Genomic DNA, 17,362 nt, shown 5'->3' with positions numbered 1-17,362 from the left:
TAAGCACTGAAGGAGGCCTTTCAACCCATTGAACTCTGCTGGTTCTCTGCAAGAGCGATCTAAATAGTTCCAGTTCCCAGCTCATTCACCATGGCCTTACATATCTTATTCCTTCAAGAGTCTATGCAGTTTTGTTTCGAAAGTGAGAATTGAATCACCATCCTTCAGGCAGTGAATCCCAAATTGTGACAACTCAAAGTTTATTTTCATTCCTCCCACTGCTCTTTTGCCAATTATTTTTGTAAAATATCCTCTGATTCTAACCCCTGCTGCCAGTGGGAAACTGTTCTCTTTTTTCATTCTGTCTATTCCCTTCATGAGTTTAAAAACATCTATCAAATTAGCTGAGCAGAAGAGACTCAGTCTTCAGAGGGCTTTATGGCTGAGCATCAAAGGTGTACAGTTTTGTTCAAAATAAAACTTGAGCTGAAGTTACATATCCCAGTCAATTATCAAAGAATGATTAAAATAGAAGAGCAGGGATATCAAGTGAGTACTATATAAAATGTTAGTTAGGCCACAGGGAGTGTGCTGCATACAATTCTGTTCACCACTCTACAGGAGAGATGTGGTACCACAAGAACGGGTCCAGAAGAGATTTACCAGGATGTTGCCAGGGCTACAAAGTTATAGTTATGAAGAGTGATTTTCTCAGCTGATATAACTGTCCCTAGAACAAATGGACTGAAGGGAGATTTCATTGAGGTCTATACAATTATGAAAGGCCTAAACAAGGTGAACAAGAAGGATCTATTTCCTTCAGCTGAAAGGCTAATAACTGGGAATGAAGATATAAATTCATTGATGAAAGGATTAGAAAGGGAATTTAAAGGATTTCTTTTATTGCTCAACCAGTAGTGGGGATTTTGAACTCAGTACCTGAAAGGGTGTTGGAAGCAAAAATGCATCTCACTTGAAAAGTATGTGGATGAATAATTGAGGGACTGTGACTACAGCTGAGAAGGGAGAGTAACCTGCAGTTTCATTGTGGCCATCATGGATACCATGGCCAAATGACCTCCTGTCTGTGCCATGGATTTCTCTGGTTCTTTAAGAGCTGATTTCTATCCAATTTATGGTGTTTTTGGACATCATTTCCTTTAAAAAATGACAGCATGCTTTTGTGTAGCACTTGAAGGTCAGGGCCTAGAATATGTGAGTTCTTCACAAGTGATGCTCTCTAAAAACACAACATAAACAAAGATGTTTCATAGCAGGAACTCTAAGCCATTATTTACCACAACCAACCCATACGAGGCCCAGAATACCAATTTCAAGGCCCCCAATTTGCTGCCAATGTTAACAGTTCCGGACTGAAGTGATGGCTGCAGATTCTGTGGACCCAGTTTTAAATGCTGGGGAGAGGCAAGCCACTTTTGTGCCTGTAGATAATGGAGCAGCTCATAATGTGGTTCCTCCAGGCAATCCAGCTTGAAAAATAGGTCCATTCCACAGCCTCAAGGAGCATTAAATGGGAAGCGGAAGCTCCAAGGATATTCCCATTCTCGGTAATGGCAGTGCCCAGCATGTGAGTGCTAAAGGCAAGACTGAAGCATTCACAGCCATGTTCAGCCAGAAGTGCCAAGTAAGTGATCCATCTGAGCTTACTCCTGAGGTCCCCAGTCTTCAGCCAACTTGATTCACCCCACATATCGTAACAGCTGAGAGCACTGGGTACAGCAAATGCAATGGGAACAGACATCATCCCAGCTTTGGCACTAAAAACCTGTGTTCCAGACATAGCTATGCCTCTAGCCAGGCTGTTCCAGTACAATTACAATACTAGATCTAACTGACAATGTAGACCTGGTCACAAGAAGCAGAACAGATCCAATCCGGCTAATTACTGCCCAATCATAATTACTACTCTGAATCATGTGATGGAAGTTGTTGTTACCAGTGCTATCAAGTGGCATTTACTTTCTGATAATCTGCTCATTAATGCCCAGTGTAGGGTTCAACATGTTCACTCTGTTTCAGACCTCATCATAACCTTGATGTAAAACAAGAACCAAAAAGCTGCATTGTAGAGGTGAGGTGAGAGTGACTGCCTGTGGCATCAGGGCAGCAGGTTGACAGTGAAATCAATGGGCAGCAATGGGAAAAGACATAGGTGGTTGGATTCAATCTCACACAAAGGAAGCTGACTATGGATATTGCAGGTCAATCACCCCAGCCCCAAGATATCATTGCAGGGGTTCCTCACTGCTGTGACTGAGGCCCAGACGTCTTCAGCTACTTCATTATCTTCTCAGCAAACAAAACCATCGAAGCCTGCCTGAAGCAAGATGTGGACAATATGTGAGCATGATAAGTAGCAGAGATATGCATGCCACAAAGTGCCAGGCAATGACCATCTCCAGTAAGAGAGAGTTAAATCACCTACCTATGATGTTCAAAGGCCTTACATCATCGGTGACCTGGAGTTCATCTTTGGCCAGAAAGTCAACTGGACCAGCCATGTAAAACACTGTGGCTATTAGAGCAGGTCAGAGGTTGAGTATCCTGTGGCTAGTGACTCACCTTGACACCCCCGCCTTCCCCACCCCCCCCAACCCTCCCAAATTGTTTCCACTTTCTTTAAGGCACAAATCAGTAGTGTGATGGAAAGTTCTCCACTTGCCTGTGTAAGTACAGCTCTAACAATTCTCAACACCATCAAGGACAAAGCAGGCTGCTTAATTGATGCTCATCGACCACTTAAATATTTATTCCCTACACCACCAGTGCACAGAGGCTGCAGTACATGTCATCTACAAAGTGCACTGCAGTTACTCACCTACGCTAGTCTAATGGCAGCCAACAAACCCGTGACATCTAGGTACGGCGAGGGCAGCAGGTGCCTAAGACCACCACAACCTGCAGGTTCCCCTCCAAGGCAGACACCATCCTGATTTAGAAATGTATCACTGGTCCTTCATCATTGCTGGGTCTAAGGCCTGCAACTCCCTACTCACTATTTCCACTGGAAGGATGGCAGTAGTTCTAATAGGCAGATCATCATCACCTTCTCAAGGACAGCTAAACATGGGCAGTAAATGCTGGCCTTGCAAGTTATGTCCAGAATTCAAAGCTAAAGTTGTCCCTCCCGCAGTGATGGTCAACTCCATCTCCTCCTTAAGTGTTAGGACATTTTGTTGAGAATGTCCCTCCATGTGTAACCCCTTTTGGCTCCAGCTGTGTGCCAATCTAGACTTACAAGAATTAAGGGAGTCAGTAAATGTAGCACAGTGTGCTTGGGTGAAGTGGCGATCATAGCTGAAGAGCTGGCAGCATGTGCAAGTTGTGAGATGTGGGTATAAGTCCTGCAGTGCTAACTGAACAGGGCACAGTGGAGCATGTAAATGTTGGGTATATTGTGTTTCAGTTGTGCAGGCTAGCCACAGCTGGTGCAGGCAAGTTTCAGCTAGTGCCAAATATTCAGGTAATATACAGTGCATTGCAAGGTCTCCACTCAAAACGTCAACTATCCCTTTGCCTCCAGAGATACTGCCTGACCCAAGGAGTTCCTCCAGCAGTTTTTGCTGTAGATTACACCATCTGCCATCTTTTGTGTCTACAGTGTCTTTTGCACTGGCTGTATGCTGCAATTGTAATTAGTAGCTGCTTTCTCCCTGAATGGGCACACCCTGTGAATCAGTGGCTATCCACTATAGCCTTCAGTATCTTTAAGCCCCTTAAATTCAGTGATGCCATTTTAAACATGTTTTAACAAATGTTATAACTAACTGCAGTTGTAACAAATCATTTCTGCTAATTACCTTCCATTTATTTATAAAATTAAACAGCAAGCCATTCTATATTAACTACTTTGATATCAGGCATTGAGAAACTGCATTCTGTACTGGATCTTACCCATTATAAACATAAATACCGAACACAATAATGGGTTAAAAATCTTGCAACTAATTTGTAAATAAAAGAAGTTTTCCTCATTCATTCTGATACCCATATCTACTTGACTCTTTAAGTCATGACAATTCCTTTAAAAGCACACAGTTTCAACGACAACATAAAAGAATTGCCAATGTCATATGCTTTAAAATAGAGAAATGGACCTGCCATAAAGCATTTCTCCATTTTCTCATGAGTAAATAGGAAAATATGAAACTTTCATATGTTTTTATTTTGATGTGGTCCTAAGCAATTCAAAATTTGAAAGTAATTTTCAAAGAAAAGTATATTTGTGATAATGACACATCCAAAGGGAAATGCCATAAAAAAAGCACAAGGCATTTCCCTTATGCACTGTTCAAAGATGCAAGATTACAATGATGAGTAATCTCTTGCAATTCCACAAGGACATTTTTTCATAAAGGTAAAATTATAGCTATTACTTTATCTTCCATACTTCCACCCTGCTTATAAATCAGTGTGTTTATATGCAGTGAAGGTGCTGACCCATATCTCATAATATTATGGTGCTGTGGTAAAACATTAGGTAGCGATGATTTATCCCCACATAATGTTTTTTTTTATTTATCGAGGTGTTAATGGGCACATGTGAATGCTTTGCTGTATGTTGACAGGATGAGAAACATTTTGGAGGTTTGAAATCCGGATATCTACCAAAGCTCAACCTATATTTTAGGGTGAAAGTCTTGATGTACCATCTCCAAAAGTAAGGCACAAGCTTAACCAAATTTGAACCTAAAAAACACAAATGGATATTTATATTGCTCTTAAGGCTTCTGCTGATTTTTCATGATATTACTTAGGAAGAAACCCCAAAGAAATTCCAAATCCTTACCCTTTTGTTTGGTGTTGGAAAGTATAGTGGATCTGAATTGGATGATAAGCACCATTTTGTAATCTTGCGCCCTGACTGAGGGTGTTCCTTCACTAGACTGTATATCCGTGAATCAGGCAACAGATCTCCTGCATATATTTGCTCTGCTCTGAGCACAGAGGCATGGAATTAGCTCAGAAATGTCCTTATCAATGTGAAAGATGGACTTGCCAGGATCAATTCAAGGCCTCACTTGCAGCACCACTTCCACTTTATCAGGCAGTGAACAGGAGATTGATGAGACCGGCACCATTCATGCAGAGGGTCACAAGTTGGAATCCCACCACGGCGGCTGAGGAATTTAAATTAAAGGAATCAAAAAAAAAATCTGTACATTGGATTTTCTTTCACTTCAATTGTGCCTGTTACTTTTCGGGTATTTCTGAAGAAGTTACTTTATTTAGCCTCATATCAAATCAGGATATTTGTCCCATGGTCTGACATTGCTCTGCACCTGTTTGCATCTTGTTACATTTCATTTTCATACAGTTTTCTCCTGCCATAGCCAATATGTGTTCTATCCAAAACTAATCTCAAGCTATATCTATTTATGACAGTGTGCTGTCTGTAGAAGTCTCTATTGCAAACAATACTTTAGTATGTGATTAACTCCAACTCCAACAACATGGATCAATCTTGAACAATGCACATTCATATCTTTGCATATACATGGGCACTGTTTAACAGTGTTAGTGCTGGCAGTTGTAACAATTTGATGTAGCTAACAGTGGTAAAGATGCTTTTCCCCTATCATGATGTACAGAATGTTCTGTTCCACAACAAAGTATATTTGAGACTTGCTGGAGATGTGTGATTAGATGAATTAACTCTTTGTCACTTAATGGTTAATAGCAGGCACAAGATACATAAATACAAAAGAGTTATATTTCTATATTTGTCTGTTTGGTATCCTGTCCTAATCAGGTCCATCGGGGAATCAAAGGTTTAGTACAAGATAAACAAGGAAGAGGAATTCCAAATGCTACCATATCAGTTGAAGGCATAAATCATGATGTTACAACAGGTAAAAAAAATATAACTTTTTCTTCAAGCAAATCAGACCTAAATGTATAAGTAAGCACTAAATTCCATAAATTTATGCAAGAAATATTGGGTTGGATTTTCCTCTTTGTAATGGGGTGACAGCAGAAATTTCATATAATGAAAAAAAACTCTTTGAGTGATAATTAGTTGTTGGTAAAAATGGTCAATCCATTCAGATAAATACTTTTCCCAAAGTATCACTCAAAGGGACAGACACACATCAGAAAGTCTAATGGTTCAACATCAAGTAATTTGGAGAAGAAATGACTTTTCATGAGCTATTCCTTTCCAGTAAGGATCTCTACAGCTTCATGAATATCAGAGCATTCCAGCGGCTAATTCGGTCATCTCGTTCAGAGCTTGTTAAGCAGACAGTAGGTCTTCTTCTTTGTTGGGTTGCTTCAATGGCTGGTATCAGAGTTTAAACTGAAATATGCCTGGTACCCAGAGCTACTCCACCAATTATGCATCTTCTTGTCCTTGTCTTTGATGTTTGTTACATGTCCAAGTTGACTAATTTTTCTACAATCGTGATTTTAACAAAGTTGGATTCTGTTTTACAAAATACTGGAGTGTAGCAGAATTAGTTGAGAAGGATTGTTTTATAGTTGTACTCCAAACTAGGATTTTCTCACACAGAGACTGGTTGCCTTAGCATTAAGGTCACAATGGCATTATTTTGCAGAAAAAAGCTGTCAGATCTACAGCTGGTGAGGAAGCCACAAAGGCTTTCCAGGTAAATCCCAATTAAAAGGCCAATGAATTTTATTGATGGCGTCGGACACTGATTCGCATTTATGCACGTGTCACAACTCACCGGGAGCAGAATGGGAAATGGAGTTTCTGCATCTTAACTTCTAACCCCACCTGCACACCCCATCCCTACTTCTGTCCTGGCCATGCCCCTGGGAAAGGGAGAATTATATTTCCTCTCTATGTTTTTCAGTGGCATTGATCTTCTTAGGGGATAAACTAAAATTGCAAGAAACTGAAATAATCTAAGGAAATAAAATGTTCTGCAAATATATCACAAATTTCTAAGCAAATGAAGGCAAAACATGAGTATATTCCTTATTTACATAGATGTGTAATCTAAGGTGAAATAAAGGAAAATGGGAAAAATCAGATAAAGTAAAATTTCCTCAAATGATAATGATAAACTAAGTTACAGCATATGATCTAAATATTAAGTTATATTTTCAATCTGGTTAATTTTTATGCATATTTGAAATCAAGTTAATTGACCTGGTGGACTTTGCTTTTACTATATGTTTGCATATTTGAAATCCAATTAACAAGCATTGCTTTACGTTATATTTATATGCATATTTGAAATCTTGTTAATTGACATGCATTGTTTTGTGTTAAGATTAAATTGCATAGAAAATAACCCGTGTAATCTACATTTTTAAGGGTAAAACTAAATCTGCCAAATAAAAACTAAAGCACAATACAGTCAGACCCACCACCACTCAGGTGCTTTGGCAGCCAATGGACAATATATAAATGGGGCAAGCTGAAAATCAAAGTGTGATGGGCTAGCCACTTCAGCCATTATAAAAAAATTACAATTTCAAAAGAAATTAAACTTCTAGTACTGCAACTGATTTTTGAGAGCAATCAAATAAATGTTGGGTTGACAGTCAAGTGGCAGTTGTCTTCCTGTTGAAGACTCGTCATAATCTAGAGTGCGGTATGACAGTTGAAGGTTGTGGTATGCTAAATGAATGCAACCATTTAAATGCTGTGGATGCACCTTTTGTTGCAGCTGCTGATGGGGACTATTGGCGACTCTTAAATCCAGGCGAGTACAAAGTCACTGCCAAGGCTGAAGGTTACTCGAGTGCAACCCGAAACTGTGAGGTGGGATATGACATGGGAGCAACACCGTGTCATTTTATTTTGGCCAGGACAAATCTGGCAAGAATTAAAGAGATAATGGAGAAATTTGGGAAGCAGCCAATCAATCTGCCACTTAAACGGTTCAGACGGGTTCGGCATAGACGTCGCCAGTTGTAGGATCTTCTCCTGTGGCAAAACTTACCAAAATAGACTTCTCTAAAATATCACATTGCGAGATGTTTTATACAAAATAATGCATTCTTTTAAAGTACAAGATGCAATCTGTGTTTGTATTATCTGTGGGTACAGCATTCATTTTGTTATTTTAATATAATATTTGCAACTTTTACATTATTCAGCACTTTTCTGCATGATGTAATTAGAAAACTTGCCACACTATTCCATACTTACATGGGACATTTTAACTATTATTTTTGGAAACACTGGCCACCTATAACAGAGACTTTATTGATTTTACGCATATATCACACAAGGTTGTCCCTGCGATTATTCTCCAAATATTGGAAGAGTTTGGTTTATTACAGCGTTTTGAATTGTAGTACAAAGGAATAGGAACAAACATAATTGACACGCAGGGGAAGACCAGCTGACTCAGAAAGCCCACCACACTTTGTTGGCTCAGCCATCGTGGCTGAATATTTTCTCCCTCCCCGAACTCTGTCAATGTCATGCCAGAGCCCACAGCACATAATCATGTTAGGTAAAACAAAAGTAAACACAGTAAAGGTAAAATTACTCTCCAGCTCACTCAGATGATGAAACCAATCCTGGAGAGAACATGAACCAAACATTTATACATAGATACTTGCCTATTATATAATTCAATCTTTACCATTGTATGGAAATGGTCTGACACCCTTCTGAAGACATGCAGAGAGTCAGCACCCTCCATATCAGTCAGCAGTGTATTCCAGAGACTCATAGTTCACTGGGAAAAGAACGACTGCCTTTCATAGTTTAAACTCATCTTTTCTGGTCCTTCCCAGTAATCCGCCGGATCTGCTGACTGTTTCCAACATCCTCTGTTTTTATTCCCCTCCCTTTGCTGCTCTAAACTAAATGTAGCAAGGTCATTGGGCTTAATCGTGTTCATTAATAATCATCCTTATAGCCATCCTCCAAACATTTTCCACAGTCTCTGTCTCACTCCTTATAAAAGGGACCAAAATGGGTACAGTATTCTACAATGTCAAAATGGTGTCCTATATATTCTATGAATGCGACAAAATAGCTTACTAGTTTTAAGTGTGATCTTTCTACTTCAGTCATGAACCTTTCGTAATGTGTGCCAAATTACATTAAGACATCTTGCAGCCTCCTTCAGTATTGTCTTCTGCAAATGATGCATGGATTCTGTGTTTGACATTACATTTATCCAAATTAAACACCATTTGGCAATGCATGATCCAGTCCTTGAGCATGTTGCAATCCTTTGGATTTGATTACTCTTTTCCACAATATTCACCCTTGCACAGATTTTGGTATTATCTGCAAAGATACTTTCCATACTCCTAACTCCTGTGTCCAAATTATTAATAAAAACAATGACATGTAGCAGACAATCCCTGGGGTGCCACTAACAACATGTCTCTAAATTGATCCACATCTCTTAAATACAACCTTTTGGCTGCAGCATTGGAGCCAATTCCTAATTTGGTGTAAATATTTTTACTGATATCATCCTATGAAGTCACTTAGGGTGGGTTACATAAAACCCTTATCAAATGGGTCCATTTCAAGTCTATTTGAGACCATTACAGTATCTCCCAGTTAATTTGCAGATGGTGTGTCTAAATTAAGTTTGAAAACCTTACTAAGTATATGTTGCAGTGGAGTACGTCCTGAGTGATATTTTCTTCCCGATTTGCATAACAGTGGTTGTGAAGAAACCATTAGAAAGAGCTGCCCCCATAAATTGTATCCACCAAGTGCCCAGACTGTGAGAATACCATTTGCTCACAGTGAATCGGTGGTACGTAGCAACAGTGACCCAAGAGCCATATTGTCACCATATCTTGTGATTCTTATTTGTATTTATGATTATTGACATTATCATAGAATCAGAGAAATGTATAGCATGGAAATGGGCCCTTACGATTCACCTCGTCCATGCCGACTGCGATGCCTAGCTGTGTTAATCCCATTTGCTGTATTAGACCTGTGTCCCCCTACTCCTTTCCCATCTAAGTAACTGTTCAAGGGCCTTTTAAATCTTGCAATAGTATCTGCCTCCACTGGCAGCTCGTTCCAAATATTCACCACCCTCTGTGTGAAAAAAAACTTACCAGATCTCCTTTAAATTTCTTCCCTCTCACCTTAAACCTGTGCTCTCTGTTTCTAGACTTCCCTGCCCTGGGAAGATGGCCATCTTTCCTAACAATGCCCCTCATAATTTTAAAAAGCCTCTAAGGTCACCGCTCAGCCACCCACGTTCCAGTGAGAATAAACCCAGCCTACCCAATCTCTCCTTATAACTACAGCCCTCCAATCCAGGCAACATCCTGGTGAATATCTTTTACCTCTCTCTATTCCCACCACATCCTTCCTATGGTGTAGCAACCAAAACTGTACCCAGTACTCAAAGTGTGGTCAAACCAATGTTTGCACAACTGCAACATAGAACAGTACAGCAATGTACAGGCCCTTTGGCCCATGATGTTGTGCCAACCTATATAAACCTACTCCATGATCAATCTAACCCTTCCCTCCTATACAGCCCATAACCCTCCATCTTTCTTACATCCATGTGCCTATCTAAGAGTATCTTAAATGTCCCTATTGTATCAGCCTCTACCACCACCATCCCCAGCAGTGCATTCCAGGCAGCCACCACCCTCTGTGTAAAAACCCTGCCTCTGACATCTCCCCTAAACTTTCCTCCTCTCACCTTAAATAGATGTCCTCTGGTATTGGTCATTGCCATCCTGGGAAAAAGGTGCTGGCTGTCCACTCTCTCTATGCCTCTCATAATCTTAAACATGATTAGACTGGACATCATTAGGCTAGACTCAGATGTACAATGTTCAGAGGTGCTCCTCACAGTTTTACCTTTTCTTTCTATCCTGTACTGTTTTCTGACGTCTAGTCTGCACTGGTTCACTAGGTGCTGCTCTCCCACTCACCTTATCTTACATTTCTCTTGATATGCCTTAGAGATATAATCTATAACAATGCACTCAGTCAGATAAGGGCCCAATTAGTGTTAGCAGAAGTAATGGTTTTTGGTGCACTTGCAACATATTAAACTGGGACCATTAGCTGCAGTATGTGCCCTTGCCTGGCAGAACTATATATCATCTGGTTCTTCACAACCTTGTGCAAAGATAGTTCCATGTAAGCCTAAGTTCAAGTATGGGGGATAGTTAAGCATTCAAACATTTAAACAAAGTGAAGAAAAATATCATGCGCTAAACATTTAAATCTGCCCAACAAATTTACACAAATTTACCATTAGACTACTTGATTTTTTTTGTGATACTTTGCTGTGGAAACTGGTCAAAACTGAAATCACCTTATTCACTGAAGTTATTGTAACCTGTGAATACTTCAGTTAAATATTTTAATAATATCAAAGCAATCATGCAAATATATTGGAGGTAACTTTAGTTCTGGCTGCAGATTTCCAGGGATCCAGACCTGCTCCATTGCCATAAGTCCTCTAGTCACATAACAGAATCCCATTTTACTGGAGAAATTACTGCCGCATTTTCAGCAAAGCAATTAGAAATCTGTTTTTGATCTATCATTCTCATAATACTGTCTGAAAGGGTATAGAGAATTATGCTAAATGCCCAAATAAAGGAGGCATTAGTTTTCTTTGAACATGATTCTTCAGAACCTAATTGACTAGCCGACTTACAGCTGCTCATGAACTGCAATATAAACAGTGTCTCAGACACCCAAATAAAAAATTGCAATGACTTGTGTATTTTGTGAAAAGCCAACAGAAAATACATGAACAATTTGTGGTTTACTGAAAATGAAGCATGCAGTAAGTGGTAGTGGGTATGTATGCACTACATTGTTTTGATCTGTTAAACAATCATTGTGTTCATTGGTTCTGGCAACATACCAAATTCCAAGTTCTAATTGCTTTCAGCCAAGACAATTGGGCAGATAAATTTGTCTTCAGTCACCAATGCAAAAGGAACATCAACCTTTGGTTGTACTCATCTCTGCACAAGGGGTCAATCGAAGCACTGGTGGGGCGGGGTAAGTACAGGTGGTAATCTTACACACTTTCATCATTGAAGACCAAAAACAAATTTCTCTCCCTGTGTCTTTGTTCAAAAAGGAGACTTTCATCACTGAATGCATCAATACAGCAATAAATTTGATGAATTTGAAACAGAAGTAGATTATAAAATGGTCACAGAAGTTAGGGGTAGTAGTTAGGTTGAGTTCAGTAACAGCTGTTGATTGTGGATTGATGTACCCATTATGTCCCTGCCTCTGCTCAAATTGAAAATGACCTCCATGGAGCATTGTTTGCTGTTCATTTATTTTCTTGTTAGGTTTAGTCAAAGAATGACAGTGTTGCTGATTGGAATCCTCTGTTAACTGGTTTAACACGGGTAGCCAGCAGTCTGTCCCCCATTAATGCTAAAACTCACCTGATACAGTTTTGAACAAGCATGTTAATTATTGAGCAACATGTTCACTTCTTCCTGGTAGCTGGCAGCTTATATTTGGGAAACAGAGCTCCTCACCATTGCTGGACCCCAGCTACAGTTATGTAGAGCACAGAGGTTCCACCCTTTTCTATCAGACACTGAGTGATCCGACCAGCTATCCTTCTAAGCATCGCCAAGGTACTCAAAAATGACCAAGTATTGTTTAGTTTTATTCTGTGTGTTTCAAAGGAGCAGGAGATGTTATTCCTGGCCCCAGAGGCAGTGCCTCCAGCCTGATGCCAATCCACATATGATTCTCATTTCCTCCAGGCCCAGCTTCCTGTTGACTTAGTATGTGAGCCAGCTAATGTTCAATGCATTGTTTTGCTGATTCTCAGGATGTGGGCAACATTAGCTTTGCTACATTTAAAGCCTTTCCCTAGCTGTTGAGTGCACCAAAAATCAGCCATGTCGAGGAGGAAAGAAATTTAGGCTAAGAAAATCTGGATAGAGATTCCCTGAAGTGTGCTGGTGAACTGGTTGCATTTTTACGATAATCCAGCAAGCCCAAATGAAAATAATTTTATCTCCTGATACTGGATACACTCCACCAATCATGTTCTCAGTTTGGTTAGAAATTGAAGATCACTCTCTAATTGTTAAATGAAATATTATGAACATTTTATAACCTGGTTGATTTATTTTTATTTTGTTCATGGTTCGTGAGAGGAGTGGCTTTTTTTTAATGTAGCCACCTTATTCTTCCACCAACATTCTGTCTCCTATCTAACACTTTTATTAGAAACGCCTACAAATCTACTTGTCCACCCTCTACTCTTCTCCCTTCCCCAACAGGGTCATTACCATTCTACCCCCACCTCAATTTTCACTTAAGTGTTCTTCAACATGATGTCATTGGGCAAATGTGGAAGTATATCACTCTCTGTCCTTTACCAGCTGTCACTCAAGTGCATATAACCCAGTATGCTATCTCTTTGGTTTTTGACCTTTGCACTCCATGATCACAAGACCACAAGACAAAGGAGTAGAAGTAGGCCATTCGGCCCATTGAGGCTGCTCCGCCACTTCCCCATGAGCTAAACTATTCCCCCATCTAGCCCCAATTCCTGGCTTTTTCCCCATATCCCTTGATACCCTGAATAATTGGATACCTATCAATCTCCGCCGTAAACACCCCCAATGATCGGGCCTCCACAGCTGTACGTGGCAACAAATTCCATAAATCCACGACCCTCTGGCTAAAGAAATTTCTCTGCATCTCTGTTCTAAATGGGTACCCTGTAATTCTAAGACTGTGCCCTCTTGTCCTGGACTCACCCACCATGGGAAACAATGTTATCAAGTTATTTTTCCCTTCCTCTCTCTTTTCATAATGATATCTGCCATTCAGCAGCGCATGGGTGCCTGCCTTTTTATCTATTTTCTTCATACTCCTGAGGCCAAAGATGCACGTCTTTGGTTTAATGAAGAAAGAAAAACTTTTTCTTGTGCACAAGTTGGAGCCAAAGCCTTGCATTTTTAGAAGGGGATGTGAGGAAATGGAATTGCTGCAGCATTTGGAAGAATTTCTTTGATATGAAAAGGTAGCATTGTTTTTGTTCAAATGTACTGAAGGCCAACGTTTAAAAATACCCATAATAATTAATTAGAAGGAGAAGACTGTCAAGCAGTGGAGGTAACACAAGTAAAAGGAAGTTTGTAATGATTTTCAGGGTAAATTTTCAGTGAATAACAGGATAACATATGAGTAATGATTTTATCAGTAAGTTTGATTTTAAATACTCAAGTTTACAAGGCATCACCAAATTTTAGAACTCACAAATGGAATTTGGACAGCTAATGGAAATTATAATCTGCTGAAGGTTGTCTCCGTGCTAGCTGTAATCTCCACAGGATGTTACTTCCCTATAATGAAATGCCACATCAAAGTCATTTTGTTTTAAACCTTTCTCATAACTCTGATAAAAAGTTTGGTGGAGATGCAAACTTAAAACTGCAAGTAAACCATTGAGTTTATGTGGATATGAAAAATTAGCAACATTTTGCCAGATCACCTTGATTATTTTAGTTATTGTTTACAGCCAATGTTTCATTCTGGTATGGCAAGTAATCAGAGTGTAATTTAAACATTTTTTTAGGTGTGACTGAGGCTCTAAGTACGGTCTTGGAAAATGGTACTTTTCTTATTCCTGTATAATTACTATATAATTATATAATTTTATATGTTCGGTGTGCACTTGGATTTATGGTTAAAATTGTAACCTGAATGCCTATAACATTTTTATTCTAAGCCTGCTAGAATGACTATAACTTGTGCATTCAACATTAATTTGTCACTTTGTGCTAATTTGTTCAGTTGCAGCCATCTGAACTCAAAGTGTTCTTGCACTTTAATAAAGCATTATAACATTTACATTGGCCATTTGTTGCTGCATTGATTCAATAATGTTGACATTGAGCTGACTGAAGGCAATCTTGACATTTTCTTCTATTCTCTCATTGCTTGGTTGATACAAGTTGATGTCAGCAAAAGGTGCTTTCAACATTTTTTATATAACCCTTTGAGTCTCCTATAGAAATTTTTCAAACTCACAGTGAAAAGAGTAATCCTTCTTTAAAGGGTGCCCTTGCAGACCATATTAGCTTGGTCTTTAAAAGAGATTGATGTCAAACAATAACACTCCACGTATGTTTTCTATCAGGAATCTTTTTGTTCCATCTCAGATGTACTGTATATGGCGTAACAGGTTAGTGAAGAGGAATGTATTCCAAGTAAAACAGGGGCTATGTTGTTAATTCTATTTTCTACTATTTTCTGCAACAAAAAATATATGGAAATCTTTATCAGTATTTTATGTATAATAAGATTACTCTGTTAATTTCATTATTTAATGGTGACGCACAAAAAATGGATTATTTTTAGAAAGTACATGCCTTAATTAACTAATTCTTCTACTGAATAAGTTGTAAAGTGCATACAAAATGTGTATAATCTTTATCACTTTTTTTCAAAGTAAGTATTGTCCAATGAGTTATGGTATGATGGAGTTGTAATAATTTAGCATCCTGTATTATTAATTCAGTGGACGTTCATTTAAGACCCACCACCACAATTTAACTGTCAAAGTGACATATTAAAAACAGTTGGTTCTCTAGTGTTCTTTACCGAAAGTAATCTGTCATCTTCACGGGGACTGGCCGAGTCTGTGCACACCATTCTCACTGTTTAAAAAAAAATTATATTTATTTTTTTGGATCCCAGCATTGCTGGCAAGGCCAAAATTTATTGCTCCTCCATAATTGCCTTTGAGAAAGTGATGGTGAGCTGCCTTCTTGAACTACTGCTATTCTTCTGGTGAGGGTTCTCCCAATAGTAGGGTTGGAATTTCAAGGAATTAGACTAGAGATGTTATCAAAGAGCCATAGAATAATAACAGCATGGAAACAGGCCCTTCAGCCCAACCGACCATGGTGCCCACCAAGCTAGTCCCATTTGCCCGCATTTGGTCCATGTCCCTCTAAACCCCTCCTATCCATGGACTTCTCCAAATGTCTTTTGAATGTTTCTATTGTACCTGCATTAACCACATTTTCTGGTAGCTCATTCCACATACGCACCACCCTCTGCATGTAGAAGTTGTCCCTCAGGTCCTTTTTAAATCTTTAACCTCTCACCTTAAACCTGTGCCCTCAAGTTTTTAGTTCCCCTTCCCTGGGAAAAAGACTAGTTGTATTCATCCTATCTATGCCCCTCATGATTTTATACACCCCTATAAGGTCACTCCTTTTCGCTACATTCCTCTTCACTAACCTGTTACGCCATGTTGGAGGAACAGCAATATATTTCCAAGTCAAGATCGTGTGCAGCTTGGAGGAGAACATGCAGATGTTGGTGTTCAGATGCACCTGAAGCCAGCATATTTGTTGATTGTAGAAAGCTTCAGTTGAGAGGGACTGTCAAAGTGGCATTCAGTAGTTGGTACACACTCCTGCCACTCTGCACCTGTGGTGGAGAGAAAGAATGTACAGGGTGGTGGATCAGGTACAGACTGCTTTGCCCTGGATGCTGTTGAGTTTCCTGAGTGTTGTTGGGACTGCACTTCCCCAGGCAAGTGGAAAGTATTCCATTCATCTTGTGCCTGGTGCCTTGTAGATAGTGGATAGGCTTTGGAGTGTTAAGAGGCAAGTCACACACTGCGGAATACTCAGCTTTTAACCTGTTCTTGTAGCCATTGTGTATATATGGCTGATCCCAATGCGGTTCTGAATAATGGTGATACTGACCGGGATGTTGGTGGTTGGGGAGTCAGGGATGGTCATGTAGTTGAATGCCAAGGGTGATAAGTTAGACTCTCCTGTTGGAGGTAGTTATAGCCTGGCACTTTTGTAATGTAGATGTTATTTGTCACTTATAAACCCATTGTCTAAATGCTTCCCTGCTCTTGCTGCATGCAGGTGTGGAGTTACAATTTACTGAGGAGTTGTGAATGGAACAATCACCTGCAGAATCCCCAATTCTAAACTTATGATCAAGCAGCTGAAGATGGTTTTGGCTAAGACCCTGTCCTGAAGAACAGTGATGTCCTGGGGCTGGGTTATTCGCCTTCAACAACCACAACCATCTTCCCTCGTTCTAGGTATGACTTGAGGTATTACGATAATATTGCCAGGACTGAAGGGCTTGAGATAAAGGGAGAGGTTGGACAGGCTAGGATTTCATTCATTGGAGCATGGGAGACTGAGTTGTGACCTACAGAGGTGTATAAAACAGGAGGGACATAGAGAGGATGAATGCACACAGTCTCTTTCCCATGGAAAGGGAGTCAAAATCTAGAGAGCACAGGTTTAAGGTGAGAGGGAAATGATTTAAAAGGGATCTGAGGGACAACTTCTTCATGCAGAGGGTGGTGCGTATATGGAACAAGCTGCCAAACGAAATGGATGAGGCAGGTAAAGTAACAACATTTAAAAGACATTTGGACAGGTACCTGGATAGAAAAGAGGGATATGGGCCAAACACAGGCAAATGGGA

The 17,362-nt window shown here is 39.7% G+C and overlaps 1 protein-coding gene across 1 annotated transcript in view; it reads left to right on the top strand.

Annotated features, from left to right (window-relative positions):
* The window catches only part of cpxm2 (carboxypeptidase X (M14 family), member 2), a 129,764-nt gene extending 115,021 nt beyond the window's left edge, over nt 1-14,743 (top strand). Inside the window, 2 exon segments of the mRNA XM_052027340.1 lie at nt 5,714-5,813; nt 7,602-14,743. Coding sequence (XP_051883300.1) covers nt 5,714-5,813; nt 7,602-7,852 — 351 coding nt within the window. The 3' untranslated portion in view covers nt 7,853-14,743.
* The last annotated feature ends 2,619 nt before the right edge of the window (nt 14,744-17,362 follow it).

The sequence above is a fragment of the Pristis pectinata genome, chromosome 12, assembly GCF_009764475.1.
Source record: "Pristis pectinata isolate sPriPec2 chromosome 12, sPriPec2.1.pri, whole genome shotgun sequence".
NCBI classification, from domain to species: Eukaryota; Metazoa; Chordata; class Chondrichthyes; order Rhinopristiformes; family Pristidae; genus Pristis; species Pristis pectinata.
The sequence above is the reverse complement of the archived record's forward strand: the minus strand, read 5'-3'. Positions and strand labels throughout refer to the sequence as shown.